The 15,329-nt window shown below is 42.8% G+C and overlaps 1 protein-coding gene across 3 annotated transcripts in view; it reads left to right on the top strand.

The window, feature by feature from the left end:
• Window positions 1-15,329, top strand: part of MILR1 (mast cell immunoglobulin like receptor 1) — a 33,728-nt gene that overhangs the window by 11,473 nt on the left and 6,926 nt on the right. For 2 of the 3 annotated variants that reach the window (XM_023729332.1, XM_023729330.1), the window contains exons 3-8: window positions 6,219-6,503; window positions 9,254-9,364; window positions 11,355-11,444; window positions 12,398-12,454; window positions 12,583-12,648; window positions 13,964-14,056. In XM_023729332.1, coding sequence (XP_023585100.1) covers window positions 6,219-6,503; window positions 9,254-9,364; window positions 11,355-11,444; window positions 12,398-12,454; window positions 12,583-12,648; window positions 13,964-14,028 — 674 coding nt within the window. In that variant the 3' untranslated portion in view covers window positions 14,029-14,056. Of the gene's footprint in view, window positions 1-6,218; window positions 6,504-9,253; window positions 9,365-11,354; window positions 11,445-12,397; window positions 12,455-12,582; window positions 12,649-13,963; window positions 14,057-14,805; window positions 15,173-15,329 lie in introns of those variants that run through there. The other variant, XM_023729331.1, reaches the window with a different exon arrangement.

The raw sequence follows: 15,329 nt of genomic DNA, 5'->3' as shown, positions 1-15,329 counted from the left end.
CATAGAAAAGGATGGAATACTCCCAAACTCATTCTATGAAGCCAGCATAACCCTGATACCAAAACCAGGTAAAGACACCACAAAAAAGAAAATTACAGACCAACATCCCTCATGAACATTAACGCACAAAGCCTCAACAAATTCTAGCCAATAGAATTCAGCAACATATCAAAAAAATAATTCACCACTATCAAGTGGGATTTATACCAGGTTTGCAGGGATGGTTCAACATTAGGAAAACCATCAATGTAATCCATCACATAAATAAAACAAAAAACAAGAACCACATGAGCTTATCAATCGATGCAGAAAAGGCATTTGACAAAGTCCAACACCCATTCATGATAAAAACTCTCAACAAAATAGGATTAGAAGGGAAATTCCTCAGTACAATTAAGGGCATTTATAGAAAGCCAACAGCCAACATCATCCTAAATGGACAGACTTTGAAAGCATTTCCCTTGAGAATGGGAACCAGACAAGTTTGCCTTTTATCACCACTCTTATTCAACATTGTGCTGGAGGTCCTAGCCAGAGCAGTTAGGCTAGAAAAAGAAATAAAGGGCATCCAAATTGGTAGGGAAGAAGTCAAAGTATCTCTATTTGCAGATGATATGATTTCATATACAGAAAACCCCAAGAATCCACAAGAAAACTACTGGAACTAATAGAAGATTTCAGCAAAGTTTCAGGATACAAGATAAACATACAAAAATCAGTTCCATTCCTTTACACCAACAAAGAGAACTTGGAAGAGGAAATCACCAAATCAATACCATTTACAATAGCCCCCAAGAAGATAAAATACTAAGGAATAAATCTAACCAGCGACATAAAAGATCTATACAATGAAAACTACAAGACACTACTGCAAGAAACCAAAGGAGACCTGCATAAGTGGAAAAACACACCTTGCTCATGGATAGGTAGGCTCAACATTGTGAAAATGTCAATTCTACCCAAAGCGATCTACAGATACAACGCAATCCCCATGCAAATACCACTGGCATTTTTTAATGCGATGGAGAAACAAATCGCCAACTTCATATGGAAAGGGAAGAGGCCCTGAATAAGTAAAGCATTACTCAAGAAGAAGAACAAAGTGGGAGGCCTCACACTACCTGATTTGAGGACCTTTTATACCGCCACAGTAGTCAAAACAGCCTGGTACTGGTACAACAAAAGATACATAGACAAATGGAACAGAATTGAGAATCCAGACATAAATTCATCCATCTATGAGCAGCTGATATTTGACAAAGGCCCAAAGTTCGTTAATTGGGGAAAAGACAGTCTCTTTAACAAATTGTGCTGGCATAACTGGATATCCATCTGTAAAAAACTGAAACAAGACCCAGACCTCACACTATGTGCAAAAACTAACTCAAAATGGATGAAAGACTTAAATTTAAAATCAAAAAGAATGAAGATCATGGAAGAAACTTCTGTTTGTTAAAGCCATCCACTTGTGGTATTTCTATTATAGCAGCACTAGATAACTAAGACATAGGGGTCCTGACTTTCTTTATCAACTCTTTGATTCTCTAGGTCTGTACTGTCCTATATGGTAGCCCCTACTCACATGTGTCTATTTAAATTCAAATTAATTAAAATTAGACAAAATTAAAAAATTCCGTTCCTCAGTCTCCTTAGTCATATTTTAGGTGCTCAATAGCCACAGAGGGCTGGTAGCCTCCATACTAGACAACATGGACATAGAACACTTCCATTATTGCAGAAAGTACTATTGCTCTAGATCAATGGTTCTTAGCTTTGTAGGTTATAACCCTTTTAATAATCTAATGATCCAAAAAAAAAAAAACCAAACCCACTGCCATCGAGTTGGTTCCGACTCTTAGCAACACTATAGGACAGAATAGAACTGCCTCATAGGGTTTCCAAGGAGTGCCTGGTGGATGTGAACTGTGGACCTTTTGGTTAGCAGCCGACCTCTTAACCACTATGCCACCAGAGTTTCCAATCTAATGATAGCATTGAATATTTCCTCCAGAGAAATGCTCACAAAACTACAGATGCAAACTTTTGCAAAAGGCTTTAGGGGGTGCCTTGGGCTCCCCTAACTGATCATAAGACCGTTTTTGGACACAAACTGAATAGAAACCCTAAAAGCTATGTGAAGAAGGGGGAGGGGGCTGCAAGCCCACTAGTGGAATGTGGTGGATAACGTGAGGGCAGTAACCCCGCTGATAATATTCCCTAGTGGTCAGCCTCCTGCTGGATGCCTGGTATTGTGGAAAGAACGATGGAGTGGTTATCAGGGAATTTGTGTTCTCTTCCTTATTCTACAACCAGCTCCCAATGCATCCTTGGATATTCCATTTGGATATGACTTAGATATACCTATAATCCTTAATTACCAAAACATGAATTGAGAAGATAGGACAGTGTGCCCCTAGCATTGTCTGGTTTTAACTCTGGGTAGGAATCTCAAGCCACAGTGGGTGGAATGGGGTGGGGAGGCATAAAGTTCTAGTAGCACCTGAAGCCTTCTAGCTTCACGAGAAGGAATAAGAATCAAGATAAGCACAAAGTTGATTCCAGTGAGGTGGAGGTTAGACATACTCCACTCTCCAACCTTTTTACCAATTCTGACAACAGCTGCTCCCCCAATAGCACTCTCTACTTCTCTGCTGGGTTCAGTAACTCATTGCAACATCTCACAGAACTCACAAACTATACTTACAGTTAAGTGGTTTATTAGGGAAATAACAGGGCACAACTCCAAATCAGGATCAACAGGCTACAACTCGGGATCAGGATCAGGAAGCATATAGGCAAAGCACATCCTTCCCTTCTTCAGTACAGGAAAGTTTTCTCAACTCCTTGGCAGTGCAAGTAAGCAGGGCCTTCTCTCCACTGGGTATACCCTCTCTAAGTCGTTCAGGCCTCCTCTCCACCCGCTCAGGGCAGGCCTCCTCTTGGTGGTGCATGCCCCCTCTCAGCTGTACAGGCCTCTCTGCCTTTGGCCTCCCTGCTGTCAGCCTCTACACTACTAACTATCCAGCTCATAGTGTAGCAGCTTTGTTCAGTTGTCTTAGCTGACTCCTAGCAACAGGCTTCTGCCATCACCACAGACTCTGCCGAAGAGCCACTTCCAGGCCTGTAACGGCCGACTCTGCTGCAGGACCTTTTCCAGGCCTCTTGCTGTCTTCAGTGTTACAGCTGTTTTAGGTTTCTTACCTCTTTTCTCTCTGCTTCTTCTCTCCTCTCTTCTTGCCTTTTTTCCCTTTCTTCTTTCTTTTTGTGACCTCTGTGGGGTTGGCTGCATATATAAGCAAACTCTGTCAATTTCAAGGCATGGCACTCCCAGCAGGGCCACAAACCGATCAATCCCCTTGGTGGATAGTAGTCACTTCTCTTGCATAGTCTATAGTCACTTTATTTGCATAGTCTATAGTATGTTGACCAATCCCTGCAAGGTATGTAAAATAGACCAATCACAGGGTAAGGTGAAGCCCTGGGTCAGACAAAAAGTATCAAACCATCAAGTTGTTTATAGCTTACCCAGGAAATGTCAATTAACCTGGTTAAAAGTAACAAACCCTCTGGGGTAGAAAACAAGGGCAAAGGTAACTCCTCAGGGTTTAGGGGAAAAACCTCTTGAGCTGTTTTTCCAAAGAACTAAGGCAAAAGGCCACATAAATGAACTCATTTCACCACAAGAGGGCAGAGGCTTACATGACCAGGAAAGTATCTCTGTGTCCTTCAAATCTCTGAGATTCAGTGTTGAGAAAAGGTGAAGGAAGACAAGACCTACCATTAATATGGGTCTCCTCCATTTGAACACCCCTGCAAGGAATAAGCCCACTCTTAGATGGCTTGAACTTGAGATCTGAGACCTTAAAGATTTCAACCAGCTAGACTGATGGACCCACACTGACAGACTGAGACATAACAGAGGCAAATGCAGTCTTGGTCTTAGGTTAAAAACACCTGCAAGGCTCCTGTGCAGAGGCGAAATGAAAAGGCAGAGAGGGTCAAGAGCTGGTTGAATGGACACAGGAAATCCAGGGTAGAAAGGAGAAGTGTGCTGTCACAGTATAGGGACAGCAACTAGGGTCACATAGCTATGTGTGTATAAATTATTTTATGAGAAACTGACTTGAATTGTAAACTTTCACTTAAAGAACAATAAAAAAAATTTTAAATACACATACACACACAAAGAACATTGTGTGTGATTTTAGGACAGACTCATGTAGTACAAGTATAAAAACATGCATGGGATTTTTGAAAACTCAAAACTCAGGTGCATCTGTCGAAACCAAACTGCCCTATTAGGAGGCAAAAAGAGCAATGCAATAAAGGAGAAGTAGAGCGAGGGCTTCAATTAAAAAGAAAACTTGAAGTAATAGGATTAAAATGATAGCATTTGATTACTTACAGCAATATGTACCCAGGTAATTTCTTTAATTTCCTAAAATTACTTCTTTTAAAAAATACAAGTAATAAGTAAACATCATCTTGTATTTCATGAGTCTGAATGTTCTCAACAGCAACTAACAACATCATGCAAAAAAAAACACCTGCAAAACCAAAATTACAGATGCTTATACCCTCTGACCTAGCAATTCCTCTTCTGAGATTTCTTCTACAGGCATACCTCACATGTGCAAAATAATGTATGTGCAAGATTATTTATTATACCACTTTTTTATTTAAAATTTTGTAAAAAATATAGGTAACACCACTATCTTAGTTATCTAGTGCTCCTATAATACAAATGCCACAAGTCGATGGCTTCACTAAACAGACGTTTATTCTCTCATAGCCTAGTAGGCTAGAAGTCCGAATTCAAGGCGTCAGCTCCAGGGGAAGATCCTTGTCATCAATCTTCCCCTGGTCTAGGAGCTTCTCAGGCGCAGGGACCCTGGGTCCAAAGGACGCATTCTGCTCCTGGCCCTGCTTTCTTGGTAGTATGAGGTCCCCCATGTCTCTCTGCTCCCTTCTCTCTTCTATATCTCAAGAAAGATTGATTCAAAATACAATCTAATCTTGTAGATTGAGTCTCATCAACATAACTGTCACTAATCTCATTAACATCACAGAGATAGGATTTACAACACATAGGAAAATCATATCAGATGACAAAATGGTGGACAATCACACAATACTGGGAATCATGGCCTAACCAAGCTGACAGATATTTTGGGGGGACACAACTCAATCCATGACAATTAATAAACTATAGCTGGATTCTCCCATGAAATATGGTCTGACCTGATGGCGCATACCAGACTCATAAGTTTCCTGTTGAGACCTTCCCTTGAATCTATTCATCAGAACTACTTCCTGAATTTTTGGAGGAAAAGAAACATAACTATGCAACTACATTCTATAAATGAAAATACAGTAAGAGAAAATGATATTTTTTGGACTTCTTTGATTTTGGAGGAAAAAAACCTCACTATAATCACATAAGGATTGAGATTTAAGGCACCTCTCAACTTTACACTTGGAAGTGGATCTTTGACAAAATGATGCGCATGTCGACAACAAACAGACAGTGGATTCTGATGAAAGGCATGCTTGAGCCCTGATGCCTCAAAGCAGGAAGATGCCCTCTACCCTCTGGACGTACTCAGCACTCAGCTCATATCACACTGTGTAGGGTTAACCATATACCTGTCTGCCTTTCCCACCACACTGTGAGCTTCCTGACTTCCCAAGAAGGATCTCATTCACCTTTGGGTCCACAGCCTGGAATAGAGGTTCAATCAATATTTGTGAATTGAGCGAGTGAACACAAACTGCTTGTCTTAATTGTCTAGTGCTGCTGTAACCGAAATAACCACAAGCAGATGGCTTTAATAAACAGAAATTTATTTTCTCATAGTTTAGGAAGCTAGAAGTCTGAATATAGATTGTCAGCTCTAAGGGAAGGCCTTCTCTCTCTGTGGGCTCCAGAGGAAGGTACTTATCTCTTCAGCTTCTGCTTTCTGGTTCCTTGGAGATCTCCATGTGTCTTCGTATCCATCTTACCCCATCTCTGCTTCTTCGCCTGCTTGTTTAATCGCTTTTATAATTCAATATACTCCCTACACAAATCCTGCCTCATTAGCATAACAAAGACAACCCATTCCCAAATGGAATTACAACCACAGGCATAGAGGTTAGGATTTACAACACATATTTTGGGGGACGTAATTGAATCCATAATACCGTTTATCCTTTAACATGAACTTTCATCTTTCTAGACCCAGTGGCCACCCCAGTCCTGAACATCAGTGTCATTCAGACAGAAGCAGGCCTATATATAACACTACGCTGCATCTCGCCCAACGGCTTATTGCCCATCAATTATACTTTCTTTGAAAAAAATGTCGCCATATCACCAGCTATTTCCAAAGATGTAAGAGAGCCTGCTGAATTTAACTTCACCCAGAAGAGCACCCAAGGAGATGAAGAGTATAGGTGTAAAGCTAAAAACAGATTGCTTAACAATGCAAAATACAGTCAGCACACCCTCATTCCCTTAACAGGTAAGAGCTATCTGAGCCGGATTCCTTTCAACAGGGTCTGGGTTTGCTTCCAGAAATGGCAGCTGCTCCTCTGCCCACCCACTTCCCACTTTTGGCGACCTGCTTGCAAATGTCTCCCCTCTAGGCGGGTCCACGCAAACTCTGGTGGGCATGTTTTCTGCCATAAATGAACCATAGAAAAGTCTAGAAGCTGGGGTAGGAAGGACCCTGTAGTGAGATTTGCTGACCCGACTCTGATTCCGCCACGTCCTTCTCTACCACACAGGTTTTCAGCAGCCACATTAGAATTTGCATCTCTCTTGGATTCATCTCTTGGTTTTGTTTTTTCAATTTTTTTTTAAATTGGTTTTTAACTCCTGTGCCTGCCCAATTGGCTGTTTACTGCCCTACTGCTAACATTTTCAGGAAGGACAATGGCTAAGCACTCGGCTGCTAACGGAAAGGTTGGCTGTTTGAACCGACCCAGTGGCTCCGTGGGAGAAAGACCTGGCGATATGCATCCCTCTTATAGCCTAGGAAACCCTATGGGGCAGTTCTACTCTGACACATAGGGTTGCCATGAGTTGGAATCAACTCCACGGCACCTAACAACAATAGACTTCCAGCATCACTGTTAGCCAGGGGCAATGGGGGCCCCTGCCAAGCCGTGGGTTTCAGAGGGAGGGCGCTGCTCTGGTAAGTATCGTCCAGGCACTATCTGATGGGCTGAGCAGGCTGGGAGGCTACGAGGATGTGCCCGCCTGGAACCTATGGCCCTGCTTTTCTACTCTGGGTACCTGACCTCAATTCCCTACCCAGTCTGACCCAAACCTGCTTCCAGAACCTGCACAAGTCTCCTCCCTAGCTCATCCTTCCAAAGGTGGACTACGGTGTGAGCATCTCTAGAACTGAGCCAAGGGAGCTGTTTATGCAGGATGTGGATGATATGTGGACTTCTGGACTGAGGGGTCCATACGCATGCAAGTCCACCAGGCAGCTCTCTCCTTGCTTTCAAGTGCCAGAGCAAAATTTCAGGAGTATAAAAATTCTAAATTCAAACCTGTCCTTCCAGGTCCTTATGAAGGTACATTTATCAAGGTAAGAGAAGGATAGAATAAAACCTTGGTTAGCAAAGGGAGAAGATCCACTTGGGCATTGAACACTTCACCCAGCCCCATCTTCAGAAGAATAGAGCCCGAACCCTGGTGTTCAGTAAGTTGTAACAAGTGAGGTAGCTTGTTGGAGCCCAGCTTGTGGCTACAAAACCCAGCCCTCCCACTGTGGGGACCATGGTCTCGGGGAACATCTAGCTCAACTGGCATAACACAGCTTATAAAGACAATGCTCTACATTCTACCTTGGTGAGTAGTGTCTGGGGTCTTAAAAGCCTGTGAGCGGCCATCTAAGATACTCCACTGGTCTCATCCCTTCGGGAGCAAGGGAGAATGAAGAGAACAGGATACAAGGAAAAGATTAGTCCGAAGGACTAGTGGACCACAGCTACCAAGGCCTCCCTCGGACTGAGTCCAGTACAGCTAGATGGTGCCCGGCTACCACCACTGACTGCTCTGACCAGGATCACAACCGAGGGCTCTGGACAGAGCTGGAGAAGGATATAGAACATAATTTTAACTCACAAAAAAACGACCAGATTTACTGGCCTAAAGGAGACTGGAGAAACCCCGAGAGTATGGCCCCCAGACACCCTTTTAGCTCAGTGGTGACGTTATCTCCGAGGTTCACCGTTCAGCCTGGGAGTGGACAGCCCCGTAAAACCAAATGAGACTAATGAAGTACAGTAGTCCAGTGACAAGGGCCAGAAGGCAGAAGGGGACAAGGAAGCTGGTGATAGGGAACCCAAGGCTGGGTAAGGATATCGTTGATGTGTTGTGAGATTGTTAACCATTGTCACAGGGCAACATTTGTAGTAACTGTTAAATGAAAAACTATTTTGTTCTGTAAGCCTTCATCTTAAGTGAGAATAACAGCACAACTGGAAGAGTGTAGTCAATGTCACTGAACTGTGCATGTAGAAATTTTTGAAATGGTGTATCTTTAGCTATGTGTATTTTCACCAAACAAACAAAAAAAATAGGTTGAGAAGTTAGAGGGTTGACATGTTGTGGGGTTGTTAACCAATGTCATAAAACAATATGTGCACTACTGTTTCATGAGAAACTATTTGTTCTGTAAGCCTTCACCTGAAGTACAATTAAAAAAAACAAAACAAAAACCCAGCCCTCCCATTTACTAGCTGTGTGGCCTCTGGAAGGCCACTTAACCTCTCTGAGCCTCACTTTCCTCATCTGTAAAATGGGTGGAATATAAATGAGATAAATAAGGCAATATGTGTACAGTGCTCAGCACAATGCCTTGCATGGAGTACTAAATGGTAGCTGTTTGGGTGACACAAATCAGACCAGCATGGCTGAGAGTTCTGCTCGTTAAACGGCCCAGCCTTTCTGATGGTTACAACCCTAATAAATGTTGCCAGTAGTCAGTCTGTTACATGCTGTGCTGCTTTTCTCTTCCAGGTATGATTCCTTTGTGGGAGATGTGCTTGGTTATGACTTTAGGACTTTGTGGACTAACAAGTTAACAACTATCAAGAGTTGCAGGTGTCTATAGCAGTATGGGAACCAGAGGTGCACAGCACGTTGGTCACCTTGGGAAACAGCCATGATTGCCCTTGTTTGAACACTTAACAGTTCAATGTCATTGCAAGAGAAGGCTGTGCGGTTAAATTGACCAGTGAATGCCTTCTCTTCCAGACGGAGATGGCTGTGCTCTCTGCCTGCAGGTACTGCTTCCAGGGTTATTACTAGTGCTAATAGTAATAGCCGTAATCCTGGCATGTTGGATACTACCAAAATACAAAGCAAGTAAGTTCTTTAGGAGCTTTACTATTTTCTCCCCATGAGTGACGGATACAGACAGCAGGGGCAGAGGTGGAAGCAGAGGGTGAGGAGGAAGGGAACCCGGAATCAGAAATGGGATGGGAAGAAAATGAAAAGAGGAGAAGGATGAGGGTGGATGAAGTCGACCTCCTCAACAGTTCACACATACTAGTGTTCTTTCTTATTCAGATGACTTCATGGCCCTGTGACCTGTGCAGTCCCACAGGGCCTCACTTAGAGGGCCCTGTGCTTGGTTTAATGCTCTGCTGTCACCATCTTGAAATTCTTAATCATTTTTTAAACAAGAGGCCCCACATTTTCATTTTGCACTGGGCTCTACAAGTTACATAGCCCATCCTGATTACAAGCTCATCAAAGGCAAGAGTCTTGCATTTTTCAGCATCCTCAGCGGGTCTACCTATATTAGTTTGCTGTGGCTGCCATAACAAAGTACCACAAACTGGGAGGCTTAAAACAAGAATTGATTGTCTCACAGTTCTGGAGACTACAAGTCTGAAATCAAGGTGTCAGCCGGACCAGCTGTTTCTGAAGGCTCTAGGGGAAGATCCTTCCTTGCCTCTTCCAGCTTCTGCTGGTTGCCGGCAATCCTTGGCTGTCCTCAGCTGGTAGATGCATCACTCCAAGTCTGCCTCCTCCTTCACGTGGCTGTCTTCCCCCTGCCTCTCTCTAGTTCTGTGTCCCTTCTCCTCTTTTTATAAGGACACCAGTCATATTGGATTAGGATCCACCCTACTCCAGTACGACCTCGTGTAACTTAACTGATAACATCTTCAAAGATCCTATTTCCAAATAAGATCATAATCACAGGTACTGGGGTTAGGACTCCAACAGGTTTTTCTGAGGGGGACACATTCAACCTATTCACTACCACTTAGAGGAAGACGCTCAATACACAAAGACAAACAAGAGCATCCTTCCTTTCTTCCCCACCTGAAGTGCTGTCTCCAGCAGAAAATGTTTATACTCGTTAATGTCCTCAGAAGAAACCTCAACTACTGCTCATTGGCAGAGCAGATGAGGAAAATGTGGCTAACTTGATTTAATTTAATAATTCTGTACCAATTTATGTAGGAAAACCTATGAGAGATAATGGGCCCAAGGACTATGGACATACGCCCATGGAAGTTGGAGAATATGCAGCTATGTATAAAAACCAAGGAGGTGAAGGATCTGACTGCTTTTCCCTCTTCACCTCCCATGACCACCTCTGGTTAAGATTTCAAAGTTGCCTTTGCAACTGGCACACCAGTGTGGAGGAATAGCTGGATTGGCACAAAAGACTTTCTGTGTCCAGCACTGTTACCGTCTAGCCAGCTGAGGGACGTTGGGCAGACTCCTTCACCTCGCTGAGCCCCAGCACCCTGACCTGTAGAATGGGGCCGTGGGAGATCCTGCCACAACTGATGGGCGAACTATGTGTTAAGGGTCAGGCTCCTGTGCCTCCCTCCATGTCTACAGAAAGCCCCAGTTCAGAGAAGCCAGGGATTCAATTGACAGAAAACTTGAAAAGAGATGCCAAAATGTACACATCTTGTACATTTTTTAAACTTGTCTCCCCTTCCCATGAAAAGCCTAGGTTCTTGCAAAAGTGAAATTAATATTCTTGTTTAGTGGCCTGGGCTAGAACAGCACTCAGCTGGATAATTTACTGTCTCTTGAAGAGATTACAAAGCTTCTTACAGACTCGACTCTTCAGCAAAGAAAAATGTGCCTGGCCATCTCAAGCATAATCTGATAGGCAAAGGATGTTACTCATACAGCCAAGAACATAATCATAAGGGCTTCTGGGTGCTTTAGACTCTTTGCCAGGTTCTCAGTGATCCTTCATCTGACAAAAGTTTAGGCTGTTAGAGCAGGTCACGCTTTCTTTCAGAACTTCTCCGGATTCTACTCACTGGCAGAATTGAAAAAATGTGGCTCAACTGACTTAATAATTCTGTATTAATTTATGCAGGAAAATCTATGAGAGATAATGTGTCCAGGGATTATGGAGATACGCCCATGGAAGCTGTAGAATATGCAAATTTCTATAGAAACCAAGCAGGTAAGGGATCTTGTTTTTTGGTTTTCATTTTTGTTGTTGTTGTTGTTTTTATGGTAACACAGACATATGGGTAAAAAGTAACTAAAAGGAGTAGCTTGCAATGACTCCCTCCCATCCTGATGCCCAGTCCTGCTCTCCAGGGGAAACAACCAGTTTTTTATATCCTTCCAGATATTCTGTGTGTGTGTCATGGCTTCAAACCAGTTCATTCCGGTCCGCTCCCATGCTGAGAATTTGCATTTCCACCCCAGATATACTGAATCAGAATCTATATTTTAACAAGATCCCCAGGTAATTCTTACATACACATAAGACATCTTGGCTGAATTGACTTAATGTAATAATTCTGTACCAATTTACGTAGGAAAATCTATGAGAGAAAATGTGCCCAGGGACTATGGAGATATGCCCATGGAAGCTGCAAAATATGCATATATGTCCTTATGATTATTTTCCAGGTTTACATTTGAGACGGTCAGATACATTTTCTTTTTTTTTAATGTATACATAAGAATAACCTGGGGATCTTGTTAAAATATAGATTCTGATTCAGTATATCTGGGATGGAAAAGCAAATTCTCAGCAGGGGGTAGGACCGGAAGGAACCAGTTCGAAGGCCTGCTACATGCAAGCATCTAAACAAATGGTAGCACATCATAGATATGCTTTTCTACACCTTTATTTTTCACTTAACAACATATCTTGGAGTTTTTTAAGTATCATTTCAGAGTAATCCACACCCTATTCCAGGGTCTTCTATAGTCACCTCTTAGAACAGACATCACACACTGCTTTCCTGTAAATGAGACCCAGTGCCTTGCTAACTACAACAACAATCCCAGCCAACACGGACTCAGCAGCCACCACGCTCTGGACACAGTGCTAAGCAATTTGCCTGCACTATCTAATGCAAACACCACTAACTCCCAATTTATGTCATTCCCATTTTACAGATAAAGAATCTGTGCCACGCTTGGAACCAAGGCAGTATGTTCCCACAGCCCAAGATGGTAAGAGCTTTCTGCAAAGTCCAGTGGCTATCCACCGTTACAAGGGCAGTTGGCTAAGCCACTTTCCTCATCTAGTCAGAGATTCAGATTATTGGCCCAATAACTACTATTCCTTACCTTTCGCCCAGGTACCAACTCCCAGGAGTTACATTACGCTACCCCCACATTCCAGAAGGTGGCATCAGGAAAGCATGGTGAGCCACTGCTGTTGAAATGAGCAAGTAGTACCTGTGAGGTCACTGTACTACTCCCAGGCTTCAGGAGCCCAAGGTTGGGGCAGATGAGAGTAACATGCACACTCCAGGAAACCAACAGTAACCAAGACCACAGCTCCTAACAAATATCATCAGGAAATGAGTGGAAAGAAGAAGGGAAGGGTGTGGTAGGGGTAGTGTCATATAAGAAATCCAGAGATGAGGATGCAGGGTCACTACTGAAACATTTTCAAGAATAAATTATTTATCTTAGGTGAAGGGAAGGACAGCACACACTACAGGGGAAGTCAGCACAACTGGACTAAACCAAAGCTAACAAGTTTCCTGAATACAATCAAACACTTTGAGGGACAGAGTAGCAGGGGTAGGGATCTGGGGACCATGCTTTCAGGGGACATCTAGGTCAATTGGCATAAGAAAGCTTATTAAAAAAAATGTTCTGCATCCTACTTTGGTGAGTGGCATCTGGGGTCTTAAAAGCTTGCAAGTGGCCATCTAAGATGCATCAACCGGTCCCAACCACCTGGAGTAAAGGAGAATGAAGAACACCAAAGACACAAGGAAAGTATTAGCCCAAAACACAGAAAGGGCCACATAAACTAGAGACTTCATCAGCCTGAGACCAGAAGAACTAGACGGTGCCCAGCTACCACCAATGACCGCCCTGACAGGGAACACAACAGAGACTCCCTGATGGAGCAGGAGAAAGGTGGGGTGCAGAACTCAAATTCTAATAAGACCAGACTTAACGGTCTGAGACTGGAGGAACCCCAGAAAGCATGGCCCCCGGATTCTCTATTAGCCCAGAACTAAAACAATCTCCGAGGCCAACTCTTCAGACAGGGATTGGACTGGACTGTGGGACGTAAAGTGATACTCGTGAGGAGTGTGTCTCTTAGCTCAAGTAGATACAAGAGACTAAAAGGGCAGCTTCTGTCCGGAGGTGAGATGAGAAGGCAGAGAGGGTTAGGAGCTGGTTGAATGGACATGGAGAATCAGAGGTGGAAAGGAGGAGTGTGTTGTCACAGTATGGGGAGAGCAATTAGGGTCACATAAGAATGTATGTATAAATTTTTGTATGGGAGACTAACTTAAAATGTAAACTTCATTTAAACTACAACAATAAAAAAAAAAGAATAAATGATTTAATATAGTCCAGGAAAAAAATCAATGAACATTTGGTTCTATCAGGCCACCCAGCCACTTGAAATAGTATTCTTTTTATTTTTTTTTCTAATAGCCTCACTGGGTACACATTCCAAGTTTTTTGAATTATCCCTCTCTTACCTTTCAGAAGCCTGTAACGATTACAAAACTAACGATTACAAAACTAACTACGTATATTCTGACCTCATCTGAAATTGAAAGATACAAACTACATCTCAGGGTAAGATACTTTTTATAAAGATGATTTACATGAAGAAAAAGAACACTTGCTTGACACTTAGACATGTCTAACCTCGTTACTTTCAAGTGAATCACTATTTCTCATGTTTAAACACTACTCCTTTTGCCCATTTGGGTATATTCAATCCTGTCATCAGTTTTGTCAGGTGGGACCCCACTGGTAGCGGTTTTGAAGTATTTTGCTATATATAGGCATGGACCGTTACTCCTATAACCACCTCATTTTTAAAGAGAATACTGCTCTTCATAAATGCATTCTGGAAGCATTACGATGACCATTTTTCAGGTTTCCCTGCCCCATGCCCACTGAGGGTTCAAAAGCAAAACTCGTATCTAAATTCTAAAAAAGAAGTAGGTGACCTTGAAAATATGTCTGAAGAAAACCGTTTGCAGCCACCATGAGAAGAAGGCAAGATTACTCAACAAGTACCCATTTATCATCCATTGTGATTTTAATGTGCTCTTAGATGTTGTAAGGCTGCAAAAATATTTATATTGATTTTCATTATCTTTCTAAGTCCTCTAGATTTAGCTAATGCCAAAGGGAGCATTTTCCATCAGCGTTCTGTGGAGAGAACCACCCAGATTGAGTGCAGGCGGAGAGGGAACAAAATGATTTCCGGTTTGAATTTCTCACAGGCATTGAAATCCAATAAAATTCAAGAGGCAGGTTCTAGACAAACTTTTATCAACTTGACCAAAACATTCTTGCTCTGTTCTTCTTTTTAGGGGTTGCCTGAACCTCTGACTAGAAAAACCCGTTGCTGTCAAGTCGACTCCGAGTCATAGCAACCCTATAGGACAGAGTAGAACTGCCCCATAGGACTTCCAAGGGGTGGATGGTGGATTCAAACTGCCGACCTCTTGGTTAGCAGTCGAGCTTTTAACCACTGTGCCACCAGGGCTCCTAGTTGTGAAGCTATAGCATAGTAAATTAGGAGCCTGGGTGGTGTAAGCAGTTTGTAATCGGCTTCATTTGCAGCAGCTCCAGCTCCAACAAAGGCTGGCTGGCTGTCTTAGTCATTTAGTGCTGCTATAACAGAAATACCACAAGTGGATGGCTCTAACAAAGAAAAATTTATTTTCTCACAGTCGAGCAGGCTACAAGTTCAAATTCAGGGCATCAGCTCCAGGAGAAAGCCTTCTCTCTCTCTGTCAGCTCTGGAGGAAGGTCCTTGTGATGCATCAATCTTCCCTTGGTTGGGGAGAATCTCAGCACAGGAACCTCAGGTCAAAAGGATGCACTCTGCTCC

This window comes from Trichechus manatus, unplaced genomic scaffold, assembly GCF_000243295.1.
Source record: "Trichechus manatus latirostris isolate Lorelei unplaced genomic scaffold, TriManLat1.0 scaffold00028, whole genome shotgun sequence".
NCBI lineage: Eukaryota > Metazoa > Chordata > Mammalia > Sirenia > Trichechidae > Trichechus > Trichechus manatus.
The sequence above is the reverse complement of the archived record's forward strand: the minus strand, read 5'-3'. Positions and strand labels throughout refer to the sequence as shown.